General features: G+C 45.7%; 1 protein-coding gene and 1 non-coding gene across 2 annotated transcripts; both read right to left on the bottom strand.

Moving 5' to 3' along the window:
• Nucleotides 1–830: 830 nt before the first annotated feature.
• HAUS1 (HAUS augmin like complex subunit 1) lies at nucleotides 831–14963 on the bottom strand. The gene is made up of 9 exons (XM_069880179.1): nucleotides 14921–14963; nucleotides 11785–11959; nucleotides 11012–11147; nucleotides 9841–9975; nucleotides 7535–7658; nucleotides 5981–6046; nucleotides 3792–3863; nucleotides 2115–2162; nucleotides 831–1089 (listed from the first exon to the last, which is right to left on the bottom strand). Exons 1-9 carry the CDS (start codon nucleotides 14939–14941, stop codon nucleotides 1009–1011), a joined length of 858 nt encoding a protein of 285 aa, XP_069736280.1. The 5' UTR covers nucleotides 14942–14963; the 3' UTR covers nucleotides 831–1008.
• Nucleotides 9564–9684, bottom strand: LOC138733766 (U5 spliceosomal RNA). Its single transcript, XR_011339459.1, has one exon. It is a non-coding gene; the product is annotated as a U5 spliceosomal RNA (small nuclear RNA).
• Nucleotides 14964–15681: the final 718 nt, after the last annotated feature.

Below are 15681 nucleotides of genomic sequence, written 5' to 3'. Positions count from 1 at the left end.
AAGAGGGAATGGCCTCAAGCTCTGCCAGGGGAGGTTCAGGCTGAACATAACGAAAATATTTTTCATGGAAAGGGTCATTGGGCACTGGCAGAGGCTGCCAAGGGAGGTGGTTGAGTCACCTTCCCTGGAGGTGTTTAAGGGACAAGTGGACGAGGTGCTGAGGGACATGGTTTAGTGTTTGATAGGAATGGTTGGACTCGATGCTCCAATGGGTCTTTTCCAACCTGGTGATTCTATGATTCTATGCTTCTAACCCTTTTTGCAGCCCCCAAGAGAAGAAAAAGGAGCCGGGCTGGACAGGTGAGTGGGGAGAAGGACACACACACCTTCAGCAGGGGACACCCTGAAGGTGCAGCACCTATCGACTCCGACCGTCAGAGCACCATGCTCCATCTCCATCTCCTGCTTGGTGATTGACACCAATTCATCCATTGGTAAGCTGATGTTTTTATGTATCCAGGTGTAACAGGTTATTTGAACAATAAAACGTATTTGATTTAACTTTGATTTAGTGGTTCTGTCTTTGCACACTGGGATCTACAGATGAACCTAATACAGAACACAAAAGAAGGGATTGAAAGTCAATGACCTGGTAGATGTAAAGAAAGCCTGCTATCACCATACCTGCACCAAAGAGAGGACTCCAGGAAAAAGCACAATTCAGAGCCTGGACAGGGAAAAAGGAAAAAACCAAACTCCTTGATCGGTTCAATTCTAAGTGGTAATGGTTAACCACATCCTGGCAGCGACATCTCCTGGTGAAGGTTCTTCCTGGAGGCCAGTTACAGGCATGTGACACATACAGAAAAAGAACTGATAAAGGAAACAGCAAGTGTGGAGCTTGTTTTATGAAAAACAGGTGATGTTTACAAATGCAAGTCTACAGGAATCCTGAAAAGTGAGCATGCTTGCTGGATGGCCACGAGTTGCCATTCGACAGCAAAGAACAGCAAGGCAGAAAACTGAAAAAAACAAGACAGCAGAAGGGAAAATCTTCTTCCATACAGGCTACTGCAGGCATTTTCTGGGCTCCACCATGTCCAGAACCAAGTCACCAACCTCCTTTGTCAACTCTGCCTCCACAGCATTCTAGTGGGAGAGAAAAGTAAGAGCAATCAGTGACCACAAAACAATTTTCCTACATCCTTGTTAGACAAACACATCTACCATGATCAAACCTTTGGATATTGTTAGCACTGCTTAACCGAAGCACTGAACTGTCTTGCTACACCAAACAGCAGGAGTCTCTGTAGGCAGCTACAGAGAAACCTCCACATGAAGGGCTAAACAAACTCAGTTGTCTTTGTGCTGCACCCTAACGCAGTATCACACACCTTCAAGCAGAACAGGTACACTCCAGAGGCAAGTATTCTGACCTGATAAAAGCTTTGGGCTGATAAGACAAGCTTGTATTTCTGAATCAAAAACAAGTGGCTTACTAACCTGAGCAGTCCCACCTGAAAATGCACAAAATACTCTCAGATAGCTGTGATTTTTGATCACAGCTTGAAGGCTTATAATTGAAGACCTTGTGCTTTATGTATGAGCAAGCAGGCAGTAGCCCAAAGAGATAAAGACAGGTCTCCTGCTCAGACGTGACCAGATCATTCAGGAAAGCCACGCATGAACTTCCCAAACAGCTTTAAAGGAACATTTCCCAACAACCACACCTGCAGGTCACACAAGCACGGATGAAACCAGCATTGTGTTTTGTAGGGGAAGGTCCCCACTGCAGCCTAGGAGGCAGCTGTTGAGGCCCTCGAGCCCTCAGAGTTCTGGAGCAGCAAAGGAGGGATGTGGAACCAATAAGGTGCAAGAGAGCTGAGTGAATAGACACTCTGATCAGTGAAGCAGACAAAGCCCAGGGGGATATAGATACCTAATCCCCACTGATATCACTATGCCCACCTGCATTTATAGCTTACACACTATTCCTCCATCAGTTCCTCCTACCAATTTGCATGGCTTCCACCTTACCAGAGGAAAATTTTCCTCTGGAGATCATTAAGACTACAATCTGAGGTAAATAAATCCACAGTCAATTAATATATAAAGAGCTTGTTTTGGAATGACAGCACTCATTTAAATCTCTGAGAAAAATAAGAAGTTCTTACCAGCTGTTGTTTTACTTCTTCAATCATCACTTTTACTATGGAAGGACTCTAATAAGAGAAAATGGGATAAAAATCAATAATACAGCAGGAAACACAGAATCCCTGCGTCACTGCAAGAGTTTAATGATGTGCTGCAGGGGAATACAGGGATAATGAAATCAGTTTTGTGTACATCCTTCACACGCAAAAGGTACTAACACTAGAAGCCTAGCATTAGTTTGGGCTGGACAGTCACATGTTTTTAAATATCTGCTATGGCCTAATGTCTCAAAAAGTCCTATTTTTAGCCATTTTCAAAACCTATCAATAGAGGAACTGGATTATAAACATATTGGAGCATGAATTTTCCAAAGCACGATAAGCCTGTAAGGATAAAACTTCCTCCCTCCTTCTGCCTGCACTAGAGTGAGACATCAGAGCTCTTCCATCCTAACGGGAGGGAGAAGGGAACTGCAGAACCTAATCCAATTTGAACATCCTGTTTTGCTTGAGGGAAGCAGGCAGCTGCCTCTTGGAGAAAGATGGATTTAAAAGAGAAGCAGTCCTGTCCCATCTCCTCTATTCACCCATTTCTTCTAGAAGGGAGACAGCAGTAGTTGTAGGAGGGGGGATGTGTTGAAAGGTAGGAGCTTGATGGAGAGGCTGAGGGGGTGAAGAGAAATGTGTGGCCTAGCAGATAGGTCCCTTATTCATAAAGTAAGAGTTGTGATAAATCACAGAGTTTCTCTGTGACTTTGGACAACTCATTTTGATTCTCTGGACCTCTGTGCCCCATTTATCCCCAGCCTAAGGATATGGAATTGTTGGAATGGATCCAGAGGAGGCCACGAAGATGATCTAAGGGCTGGAGCACCTCTGCTCTGAGGACAGGTTGAGAGAGTTGGGGTTGTTCAGCCCAGAGAACAGAAGGCTCTGGAGAGACCTTAGAGCAGCTTCCAGTACCAGAAGGGGCTCCAGGAAAGCTGGGGAGGGACTTTTTACAAGGGCCCGGAGTGAAAGAACAAGGGGGAAATGGCTTTAAATTGGAAGGGGGAAGATTTAGATTAGACGTTAGGAAGAATTTTTTCACAATGAGTGTGATGACGCACTGGCCCAGGCTGCCCAGAGCAGTGGTGGAGGTGTTCGAGGCCAGGTTGGATGGGGCTTGAAGCCCCTGATCCAGTGGGAGGTGTCCCTGCCCATGGGAGGGGCCTGGAACTAGATAGGCTTTAAGGTCCCTTCCAACCCAAACCATTCTGTGATTCTATGATTTCTTCATAACTGCTAAGATTTTGCTCAGAGCTCCAACCTCTGCAAAATATGCTGTGTCCACCACACTGACAGACTGATGACAGGTATAGCAAATGTACTGATAAATCTCAAAAAATTATTATACTAAGGAATTACATTTTCTCCTGCATGTCTTTGTCCAATTTCCAGCTAATTCACCTTGATTTTGAGCTCACCCCGCAAATCTGTGCATTTTATTAAGTTTGCTGGGTAAGCATACTTAATTTCTTAGCTTTGATTAATAAATAAATAGTTTTCTGTTTAAGTAGTCTTCTGTTTACACCATTAATAGACCAGTAGGACATCTGCATGTCCACTGAAACCACCACAACAACATCCTTTACGTTCTCAAGTCTATTAAAATTAATCTGGTGGTAAATACAACAGAACAGTGGAAAATGTATTTACAGGAGGTAAATCTAGGAAGGTCTTCATTTCATTCTCCAAAGCCTCAATTTCTTTATTCACATCAGTCAGTTCCTGTGAAAAAAAGCAAGTTAGATTATATTCTACAGTCTTGTATAAGTGATGTACATCAGTGAAATAAACCAACAACTACCTACAGCACTTCAGAATTCAGAGATGTTGGGGAGAGCTTTCACAATCCCTCTTAAAACCCATGGAAAACCAAAGATCTTGTATTAATGTAGCTGTAAGTCAAACCCAGTTCAAATTGGACATAGAGGTATTAATTAATTTTTGTTTGCTCTGAAGACATCTGCAGTTATCTTTCCTTACAGTTTAATCACCTGATCTTACCTCCCCGAACGGAGAGGGGGGTTTCAAATGAGAACCCATCACATGGAGGCCTCACTGCAGGCCTGAGAGAGAACCAAGCCCCAAGGAAGAGGACAAATTCTCATGCCTTTGGCTTCTGTCTGCAAACCCTTTCACACAAGCAGCAGCTAAAAGACTTCCCTTATACCTGCAGTGCCTCGCTTATTCTGTTAACAAGGGCAAAGATTTCCTCTTTGGGGCTGAAAACTGGCACCTTCCACAGTCATCATGTCTTTTCAAATAAACAACTTAAAGTAAAAAAAAATACCCCACCCCACTTTTTTAAGATAAAGTCATTTGTGCTGCCCAATTCACTGAGCTCCTGTTAAAGCTGATAGAGAAATGCCAGGGACTCAAACCTGCCCTTAAGCTCATGTTCTAGAAGACAACAAGTCTAGAAAATTGCCTATGACTTTTTGTGTGTAAAATACCCACAGGAGTTACTTTTGGTCAGCAAAACACCGCACAATGCAAACATTGCCACCCAGCGCTGGATCATGAGAACGACAGAGTAAACGTCAGCAAACCTAGTTTCACAGTTCAACGTAACTAACATGCAGGAAAAGCTAGCAAAAGAAGTGAGAAGAAAGCTTCAGTTCTCACTAAAGTAACAGCAAACGATATTAAACTGTGGTAAGCATAGACAGAACAAGACAAATACACACTGTACATGTACAAAGGCTTCATCACGAAGCTGGACAGCCTGTAGCTGACAGCTCAAGAAATGTGCTCTTTCTTTTAATAAACTATCCCACTGGGCTCATTATACAGCTGAGAAATGTTATATCTAAAGACACAAGATAAAGAAAAAGTGTTCCAGGATCTAGGCTTCACTTGATGTCCTCCTCTTACTCAGAAGTGTTTGGAAGCCGGTTCCTTTCACACAAAATAGAAGGAATCACCTGGGTCATTTTATCACATAACTGCAATACACAGGCAGCCACGTGACAGGATACAGTCCCTAAAATATCCACCCTGTCTGTCACACAGACACGGTGAGAGGAGGTTGATTGAAAGGCCAAGAGAGTTTGGGTTGTTCAGTCTGTAAAAGAGAAAGCTTCAGATCTTAGAGCAGCTTCCAGTACCTGAAGGGGCTCCAGGAAAGCTGGGGAGGGACTTTTTACAAGGGCGTGGAGTGATACGCCAAGGGAGAATGGCTTTGAATTGGAAAGGGGAAGATTTATTTAGACATTAGGAAGAAATTCTTCACAATGAGGGTGGGGAGACACTGGCCCAAGTTGGCCAGGGACGCTGTGGCTGCCCCATCCCTGACGGTGTTCAAGGGGCTTTGAGCAGCCTGGTCTGGTGGGAGGTGTCCCTGCCCATGGCAGGGTTTGGAACTGGATGGCCCTTAAGGTTCCTTCCAAGCCAAACCATTCTGTGACTCTATGATCACGGGCTGCCAGTTCTCTTTTAGTGTCAATTTATCCCACAGAAATTCTCTAGTAGGCCATATGCCCAGGCAGAGGCAGAAAGAGAAGGGTGGGGAAAATCAAAAGGCAACAAAAATAAAGATTCCAGTTGTTTCCCTAATCAATCCAAAAGGAAAGTTGCTTCCCCAGTCCAAAAAAAGGCCACATTTAACTCTGATGAAAAGGTACCACTTAAGCACTCACAGATGTTTCTTCATTCCTAGGAGAGATAAACACATCCAACATACTCCAGCTCTGACCTATCCACCTACAGCATTTTCATTTGTGCTTCTTTTTACCATTGATATTTGTCCAGGTAACCAAACAGCAACATACATATCCTGAAACCAACCCTCAAGCCTGGTTTGTACCCCCATAGAAGCATCTGTCCCACACCAAGAGACCAACCTCAGACAGGAGCATGAGCGACTCGTGCATCAGAGACTGGTCCAACCCCAGGTCAGCAAGTTTGTTCTACAGAGAGGAAAGAACTCGTTCAGAACTGACAACAAAAATGTACAAGCAGGAGAAAGGTTTTGCCATTATCCTTAGGTTTTGACCAAAACACGCAAACAAGAACACAGTTTGTCAAAACCAGAAAGGTGTAGTATTTAAACCACAGCAAGGTCTGGTAAATGAAACAAGTTGCTACTAAGATTTGTATCAATTATAATAACTCTTCCCAGAAAACTAGTGGGAGAAGAGCACATAGCAAGGCTGGGAAAAGTCTTCTCAGTACAACATCACCAGCTGTGCTACAAAATCTTCCATCGCATGTTTGTCATGTATTGGACAGCATCCAAGTGTTAAATAAAGATTTCAGCTGTCCATCATGTAGGAAAGGTAAAGCAGAGGACAGTACAGCTTCTGACTCCTGTGCTTAATTACCCGTTAATTTGAAAAAAGAAAAAAAAATGTGTGTCAGAATTTTGACACACAATTTACTTCAGTGAAACAGCTGCTCTGCTGGCAGGTGCCTGTATACCCATACTGACAGCACCTCACTGTGAGCTGTAAGCATGGGGTAGTCTGCAGTTTCCGTAAAGGCTGGGGGAGAATGTGACTGAGAGCAGCAGGACTTGGGCTGCTGGTGGTTGAGGAGCTCAACATGAGCCGACAATGTGCGCTTGCAGCCCAGAAACCAACCGTGTCCTGGGCTGCATCAAAAGCTGCACGGCCAGCAGGGTGATGGAGGGAATTCTGCCCCTCTGCTCAGACCCCACATGGAGCCCTGTGTCCAGTACTGGAATCCCCAGCATAGGAAGGATATGGAACTGTTGGAACAGGTCCAGAGGAGGCCACAAAGTTGATCTGAGGGCCGGAGCACCTCTGTTATGAGAACAAGCTAAGAGAGTCGGGGTTGTTCAGCCTGGAGAAAAGAAGGCTCCAAGGAGACCTTAGAGCAGCTTCCAGAACCTGAAGGGGCTCCAGGATAGCTGGGGAGGGACTTTTTACAAAGGTATGGAGTGATAGGATGAGGGGCAATGAATTGGAGGGGGGAGATTTAGATTAGACATTAGGAAGACATTCTTCATGCTGAGGCTGGTGAAGCGCTGGTCCAGGTTGCCCAGAGAAGTCACGGATGAACCCCTGCCTGGAGGTGTTCGAGGCCAGGTGGGATGGGCTTTTGAGCAACCTGATCCAGTGGGAGGTGTCCCTGCCCATGGGAGGGGGCTGGAACTGGATGGGCTTTAAGGTTCCTTCCAAACAAAACCACTCCATGATTCTATGATAACACAGTTCTCGGTGCAAGAAGAGAACATGCTCTTGCATTTTCCATAGGATGTCCTGGGCAGACACCACCAATATAGCAGCAACATCTGAAACATAGTAATATATTCCTGTTAGCCCAAGATTCCTAAATCCTAGACTTCAGCAAACTCCAGGGATGTCTTTAACTACAGTTTTGGCCTAACCAACCATCCTGTCACAACGTCTTGCTAGAAAAGTTATTCCATTTACCTCTGCAGCCTTGACTCTTATTTTGAAATCCTCAGTTTTATCACTCAGGAACTTCAAGTTCTGGCATTGCCTGTCAATTTTGCCACCATCTATTTCCAGCTGTTCCTCTGTTTTTGAAAGATCCCTGAAAAAACAAAACAAAACAAAAAAACAAAAACCAAGAGGAAGAAAGAAATAAACATTTAAAGCAACACCAGTACACAAATACTGCTTAGTCACCTGTGCTCAAGCTAAGCTCTGTCACCAGAAGGGAAACAATGGAGAAAACCTTGAGGTTGCAGTAAGGTGGGTGTTGATCTCTCCTCCCTGGTAGGCGGCAACAGGACAAGGAGAAATGATCACAAGATGCACCAGGGAAGATTTAGGTTGGATATCGGGAGGAATTTCTTTACTGAAAGAGTTCTCTGGCACCAGAAGAGGCTGCCCAGGGAGGTGGTTGAGTCCCCATACCTTGAGGTGTTTAAAAGACAAATAGATGTACTTGGGGACATGGTGTGGAGTGAACTCAGCAGGGCTGGATTGACGGTTGGACCCGATGACCTTAAAGGTCTTTTCCAACTGAAACTATTCTGGTACCACTCAGTTTCCAAAAGGCCAGGGGAAAAATGGCCAAGAGGAAAGCCATCATCTGTGCGAAAACAAAGAACCATAGAATAGTTTGGGTTGGAAAGGACCTTAAAGACCATCTAGTTCCAAGCCCCCTGCCAGGGGCAGGGACACAGGATCAGGCTACCCAAGGCCCATCCAACCTGGCCCTGAACACTTCCAGGGATGGGGCACCCACAGCTTCCCTGGGCAATCTGTTCCAGTGTCTCACCACTCTCATGGTGAAGAAATTCCTCCTTACGTCTAGTCTAAATCTGCTCCTCTCCAGTTTATACCCATTGCCCCTTGCCCTATCACTACAAGCGTTTGTGAACAGTCCCTCCCCAGCTTTCTTGTAGCCCCTTTCAGGTACTGGAAGCTGCTCTAAGGTCTCCTCAGAGCCGTCTCTTCTCCAGGCTGAACAAGCCCAACTCTTTCAGCCTGTATGGGAGGTGCTCCAGCCCTCTGATCATCTTTGTAGCCTCCTCTGGACCTGTTCCAACAGGTCTAGAAGACATGTTGCAAGAGCAAGTCTTCTACATAATTCCCTCATCCAGTTAGAGATCTGTTATGCATGCTGAGCTTTACAGAGAGGTCGCACCACAAGCCTGCACCAAGCAAACAGAGTCCATGCTAAATGTGATAAGAAATTGGGTTTACCTTAGAACTTTGTGCAAGGCAGCTGGTAGAAGATACCAGCCTATACTTGAAAACTGCTTGCAGACCATGTCTGGTTTGAATTAGTGGCCTTGAAGGTACCCCAAATCTCTTTTGATTACTGAATGTGTCCATAGCACATGGCTTTTCACAGAATCATTTAGTTGGAAAAGACTGAGGCTGTGGAGCCCAACCAGATCCCTGAGTGCCTTATCTGCCTATCTTTTAAATCCCTGCAGGGATGGTGACTCCACCACCTCCCTAGGCAGCCTCTGCCAGGGCCCGAGAACCCTTTCAGTGAAGAAATTTTTCCTGTTGTCCAATCTGAACCACCCCTGCTGCAGCTTGAGGCCATTTCCTCTCATCCTATCGCCTGTAACTGGGCAGAAGAGAAAAACACCCACCTCATCACAACCTGCTTTCAGGCAGTTGTATACAGTGATAAGGTCTACCCTTGGCCTCCTTTCCTTCAGGCCAAACAACCCCAGCTCCCTCAGCTGCTCCTTGAAAGACTTGTTCTCCAGATCCTTCCCCAGCTCTGTTCCCTTCTCTGGACACTCTCCAGCCCCAAAATGTCCTTCTTTTAGTGAGGGGCCCAAAACTGAACACAGAATTCAAAGCATGGCCTCACCAGCACTGAGTCCAGGGGCACAACCCCTTCTCTGCTCCTGCTGGTCACACCGTTTCTGATCCAAGCCAGGATACCATTGGCTGCCTTGGCCATTTGGGCCACTGCTGGCTCATGTTCAGCCTCTGTCAACCAACACCCTCAGGCCTTTCTCTGCCAGGCAGCTTTCCAGCTACTATTCCCCAAACCTGGAGCGCTGCATGGGGATAACTATTCCTCTTCAAAGAAATCTTTAGTAAAAGGCAAAAGATTTACATAATCTGGAGAGAAATCAGACCATATAATCTTTTGACAGATACTTCCAAAGAGTGTGGATTACAGACGTGCCAAAACCCAGAAAATTCAGTTATCCTTGCTAGTTATCAAAATCAGTGTTCCACCTGGCAGAGCCCAGCAGCACTGCTTTCACCTTATTCTCTTCTCATGCATTACTCACTCCTTTAACTGCTGTTCCAGCATCAGTGCTATGGGTAGTTTCTTCCCTGTATCATTCAATTCCTCTTCCAGTTCTGTGTTTTTCAATTCTGTTTCATACAGCGCCATGGACATGTCAGTGATGGCACAGAATAGGCTGGTGAAGAGAAAGATTCAGTGGGAATGAGTGCTCAGAAGTCAGCTCTTCTGAAACTTAGAATTATTTTCTCCACACTTTACAAAAATTACTTGGTTTTGTTCTAATATTATGATACATCAGGTAACTGCCAGCTATTTTTAGAGGTGGAAAGTAAAAAAAAGTCACTAAGGGTATGTGCTTCCCTAACTAACAAAGATTCGATCCGGAAGATGAAACAGCCCAGCAATCTGAGCAAGATGATGAGAACACCCAGCACTCTAGTGAATATAACTGCTGGTTTTGACATGATCAGATGCTCCCCTCCTGGCTTACCAAACTGCCTTTGAGAGAAACTGTATTCAGCCCCTGACAATGCACAGCCCCCGAGACGTGCCCAGCAGTATTTCAGTCTCTTCCTCTTCCCAGATTGCCCAAAGCTGCTTGCCCCTGTAGCTCAGAAGAACTGTAAGAGCCAGGCCCATGGACATTACAGAAGAACTGGATTCCAAGGCAGATTTTAGGCTTTCTTTACTGCCAATGCTCAGCACAATCCTGCCGTGTCATCAGTCAAGGCCAGGCTACGGAGAAGGGCTCAGGAAGACCAGGCTAAGAGCTGCTGCTTCTCTGTGACCGAGCAAAGGAAAACGCCTATTGTCAACTGAGGCTAGGAAAGAGAAAAGAAAGAGGAACTCAGACTCCACAGAAGAAAAGCTAGAGTCCAGTCCTTGCCTAAGCAGCATAAAAGCTGCTCTAGCCTGTGGTACCTGGCACAACAGTCCTAGTGGAAGCATCCTGTAGCCACTGACCACAGATGGTTAAAAAAGAAAGGAGGGATTTTACTGTGATTGAAGCACCTCTCAGCTCCAGAAACTTCCTTAGTTGAGATAATCAAGATTCAAATCTTTGTGCTCAGTTATTGTGTCCTCCAGCGCTGCCCAAGGGGAGGAAAATCAGCTGGACAAGTAAGATTCCCGGTGGGAAAGTTAAGTTTAAAACTCTTGAATTGAAATAACATAGGGAAACATTAACCCTGATGCCCAGTAGAAAGAATTACCTGGAAAGAGAAGTGTCCTTTGTTTCAAGTGTCATTGCGCATTTTACCAGGACATCAAGGTAGCTTTTGGCTTTGTCTGACACATTCTCTGGGGTAAGATCCAGGCTTTCAGTGAGACCGTTCAGCAGATGTGCGGCTGGAAAACAAATACAACTCAAAATAGTTATTTTTTCTATATTACTGTTCTTCTAAGGCCTAGATAGGACTCTCTTCTAAGACGTATGTTAATAATGTATTATGGTCCAGTGAACCACTTGCTCGCTCCAAAAAAGCCACGTTATCAAACACTCACTCTAGGCAGCTTGACCATAACTTTATGACCTCTATGTTGTTTCATATTCCTCAAGTGCTTTCCTTAACAGTGGATTAGCACCAGCTCAGACTCTTAAATCAGCTCTAGGGTTGCTCCCCTGCCTATCCAGCCAAAATTTCAATGCTGCGCTATTCAACCCAGCCAGCTAGGAGGTTTTAGCAATTAATCTGCTCCTCCATATTTACAGCCTCCTCAAGATGGCTTAAAAAATTGCTCTTGACCAACCTTATGCCACCGTAAATGCCGCAGAAAGGAAGCCATGAGAGGTATCGCAGCAAAAGATCTACCAGAGCAAAAGCTGAGTTTGTTCTAGTTATGTAAATATACACATATTTTTTAATATATTTTTTCATATATTCATATACACACTTTTTTGCAAGCTTTTAGCAAAGACATTCTTCAGGATCACAAAGAAAAAAAACAGCTGTGACGGAACCAAAAAGTGGAGCTTCAGACTCACTTTCTGCTTTGTATTCTGCTGTCTTCTCCTTCATGCCCTCTATCAGCAAAGAAATATCCCTGTCCATGTCTTCATTGTGTTCTACAATCTTATACAAGATATCAACAGCCCTTGCATTCACTTCAAACTCTGGAATAGGCTCATCCTCATATATTTTCTTTAGCCATGAAACAATCTGCCAGAGAAGGGAAAAAAAAAAAAAAAGGAAACAGTCAAGTTAAACAACAGAAAATAGCTGACAGGTGTAAGAAGCGTTAAGTGCTGCAAGCTCTGTGTTCCTAAGAATAACTCCTACGACATCAGTTGAGAGATAAATTTAAAAAAAAAGGGGGGTGACAGCTTCCTTTGCCTCTTTTTTCAAACACCCTCTAAAAGTTAGAAAACCATTTCCCTTTTAATCCTCCTCGTTTCTCTGGACACCTATTTATCTCCAGGTGATAACATTTTATCTTTATATTCACATGACCTGTTTGCTACAGACACACTTATGATTCAAGAGACACTTGGGCAGCTGGTGAGACAACTGCCCAACCTGTTATCACTGGGAACAGTCTCTGTGGGATAACAAGGGAGAGTTAACTATGGTGTGCAGGCATTAACCCTGCAGAGCACTATTTCTGCCACTGAAAACAGGTTCAGAGAGGGAGACAGATGAGTACAGTGTGCCTAGATGGTTCTGAATGATTAGATTATGGCTGGTAATAATTGAACACATGGAAATTCAACACTGTGGAAACATAAATTCTTGTCTAAAGCTGTCTAAGCAACCTGCTGATGGAAATGGACTCAGCCTTATACCTTAAACAGACATTTATTTCCAGCACATCCTTCTTCATGCTTTCATACGATACCAGCATCTCGGCTATGAAGACTGGACACAGCCAACACAGAATGATAACACAGTTTAGGTTCAAAGAGACCTTAAAGATCATCCAGTTCCAACCCCCTGCCATGGGCAGGGACATCTTCCATGGGCAGGGACACCTCCCACTGGATCAGGCTGCACTAAGACTCACACAATCTGGTCTTGAACACCTCCAATAAACATTTTCTCTTAATGTGACAGCTTAAATGATCTTTATGGCATAGAAATGTTGCTGTTGGTCAAGTGGGCACCCTTTGCTTTACCACTGGAGTCTCATTTTAAGGTGGATAGCCACAGTTAGGAAAAAAAAAACCAAACCATGGTTTGAGAAACCCACCTCACCACAACCTCCTTTCAGACAGTTGAAAAGGTATCTTCTCAGCCTCCCTTTCTCCAGACTAAACAACCCCAGGTTCCTCAGATGCCTCTCCTAAAGCTTGTTCTCCAGTGAATGAAGCAGCTGAACACAGACCTCGCTACTGCAAAACCTGCCTGGAGACCACACCTTGCCTATGCCCAGCACTTGAAGCGATACTGAAAATGTTAGCAGATAAACTCTCCAAGACTTGTTTTGGAGTTTTACAAAGCCAGCATACTTTATCAGGACTGGGCAACACAAAGCAGGGATCTCTATAAATCCTGTGCAGCGAGACAAGAGCCAGTTACAAAAATGTCTTTCCCACTTACAAGCACGTGTATAAATTTTCCCAGAAATCTTACCCACATTTTATTACTTTCCAAGGACTAACTTTAATGTTGTTATGAAGTTCACAAGTCAAAACTCTCATTAATTTGGAGCTTTGGAGCCAGCTCTGCCTGACCTTGCCTTTGAGATAGGGAAAGGCTGCAATCAGAGGTGACAACAGAAGAAGAGACAACTCTTCAGTACAGACCATATTGAACACAAGATGTTACCATCTTCAAAGAATCAACAGTGTCTGGAAGAACACATTTTGAAAGAAAGCATGCTGTCAGAAGGATGTAAAGTCATAGAATCGTTTGGGTTGGAAGAACTTTAAAGATCATACAGTTCCACCTCCCTGCCATGGGAGGTGGAACCACCCTGCCCTGCCATGGGCAGGGACACCTCCCACTGTATCAGGTTGCTTAAAGCAGGGATGCCTGCCTGCTTTTCAGAAAAATGCAATTACTTAGACAAAACTTAGATCCATTTTACCTTAAATTCATTTTATATTAAATGAAAGATACTCCACTTTTTGTCATAGTAACTACCTCTTGTATCATCAAACAGCACCAATTACGTGCAGATAAGAACCCCAAAACTGCAGGAAAGCCAAGTTTACAAACAACGGCTGACTTACAACATCTTTCTGCCACGAGAAGGATTCGAAGCAAAGACGATTCACGCACCCAGCAGCCTGATCCACTGGAAGGTGTCCCTGCCTGTGGCAGAGGGGTTGGAATTGGATGGGCTTTAAGGTCTCTTCCAACCCAACGTTTTATACAGTGCTACAGACTAGGAGAAGTCTGGCTGGAAAGCTGCCTGGAGGAGAGGGACCTGGGGGTGTTGGTTGACAGCGACTGAACATAAGCCAGCAGTGGCCCAGGTGGCCAAGAAGGCCAATGGCATCTTGGCCTGGATCAGAAACGGCGTGACCAGCAGGTCCAGGGAGGTTCTTCTCCCTCTGGACTCGGCACTGGTGAGACCGCTCCTCGAATTGCTTGGAGCGAGTCCAGAGAAGAGCAACAAAGCTGGTGAAAGGGCTGGAGAACAGGCCTCATGAAGAACGGCTGAGAGAGCTGGGGGTGTTTAGCCTGGAGAAGAGGAGGCTGAGGGGAGACCTCATTGCTCTCTATAACTGCCTGAAAGGAGGTTGTGGAGAGGTGGGTGCTGGCCTCTTCTCCCAAGGCACAGGACAAGAGGGAATGGCCTCAAGCTGCACCAGGGGAGGGTCAGGCTGGACATTAGGAAAAAATTTTCCACAGAAAGGGTCATTGGGCAGTGGCAGAGGCTGCCCAGGGAGGGGATTAAGTCACCTTCCCTGAAGGCGTTTAAAAAACGGGTGGATGAGGTGAGGGGAATAGTTTAGTGACTGATGGGAATGGTTGGCTCGATGATCCAGTGGGTCCTTTCCAACCTGGGGATTCTATGATCTCAAGCCAGCTGTGAGCTCGGGCTGAGCAAGGGGGGTGGGGATGCTCGGCAGGAGCCCCCGGGAGGGAGACGGGCAGCTGGGCATGGCTTAAGGAAACAATCTCTATCCCCTGGAGCCCCTCACGGTAAAAGGAGAGCGGCAGACGCAAAATTACCCGCTTCGCCTTGTGCTCCATGGTTTCCTCTTCCCGCGCCCCGTCGCCGTCCCAGCATCCCCCCCGCGCCGCGGGGCCTGATGGGAATTGGAGTTCGGGGCATTTTTAATATCGTCTGCTGTGACTCCCAAGCTGCCCTAAGGTCTCCTCAGAGCCTTCTCTTCCCCAGGCTGAACAACCTCAAGTCTTCCAGCCTGTCCTTGTATGGGAGGTGCTCCAGCCCTCATATCATCTTTGTAGTCTCCTCTGGACCTGTTCCAACAGCTCCATTTCCTTCTTAATGGGTGGGATCCATGATCCAAGAGGTCTTTTCCAACCTGGAGATTCTATGATTCTTATGCTGACGATTCAGAACTGGACACAATACTCTGGATGAGGTCTCACAAGAGAAGACTAGAGCCACAGAATCCCCTCCCTCGCACTACTGGCCGTGCAGCTTTTGATGCAGCCCAGGACGTGGTTGGTTTCTGGGCTGTAAGCACACATCGCTGGCTCATGTTGAGCTTCTCATCCCCCAGCACCCCCAGTCCTTCTCTGCAGGGCAGCTCTCAGTCACATCATCGCCCCAGCCTGTACTGACATCAGGGATTGCCCTGACCCATGTATAGGACCTTGTTGAACCTCATGAGAGAAGGATTTAGATGAGATCTCAGGAAGAAATATTCTCCTGTGAGGGCGGTGAGGCAGTGCCACAGGCTGCCCAGTGAAGTGGTGTGTGCCCCCTCCCAACCACGGCCAGGTTGGACGGCGTTTTGAGCAGG

The sequence above is a fragment of the Phaenicophaeus curvirostris genome, chromosome Z (genome assembly GCF_032191515.1).
Source record: "Phaenicophaeus curvirostris isolate KB17595 chromosome Z, BPBGC_Pcur_1.0, whole genome shotgun sequence".
Taxonomy (NCBI): domain Eukaryota; kingdom Metazoa; phylum Chordata; class Aves; order Cuculiformes; family Cuculidae; genus Phaenicophaeus; species Phaenicophaeus curvirostris.
This window is presented reverse-complemented; position numbering and strand designations above follow the sequence as displayed.

Coding starts and splice junctions, on each gene's coding strand:
- HAUS1 (XM_069880179.1), bottom strand. CDS start 14,941: ATGGAGCACAAGGCGAAGCGG. Junction 11,960..14,920: donor TGGAGCACAAGGCGAAGCGG/GTAATTTTGCGT, acceptor CTTCTCTGGCAG/ATTGTTTCATGGCTAAAGAA. Junction 11,148..11,784: donor AGCAGAATACAAAGCAGAAA/GTGAGTCTGAAG, acceptor TTTGTTTTCCAG/CCGCACATCTGCTGAACGGT.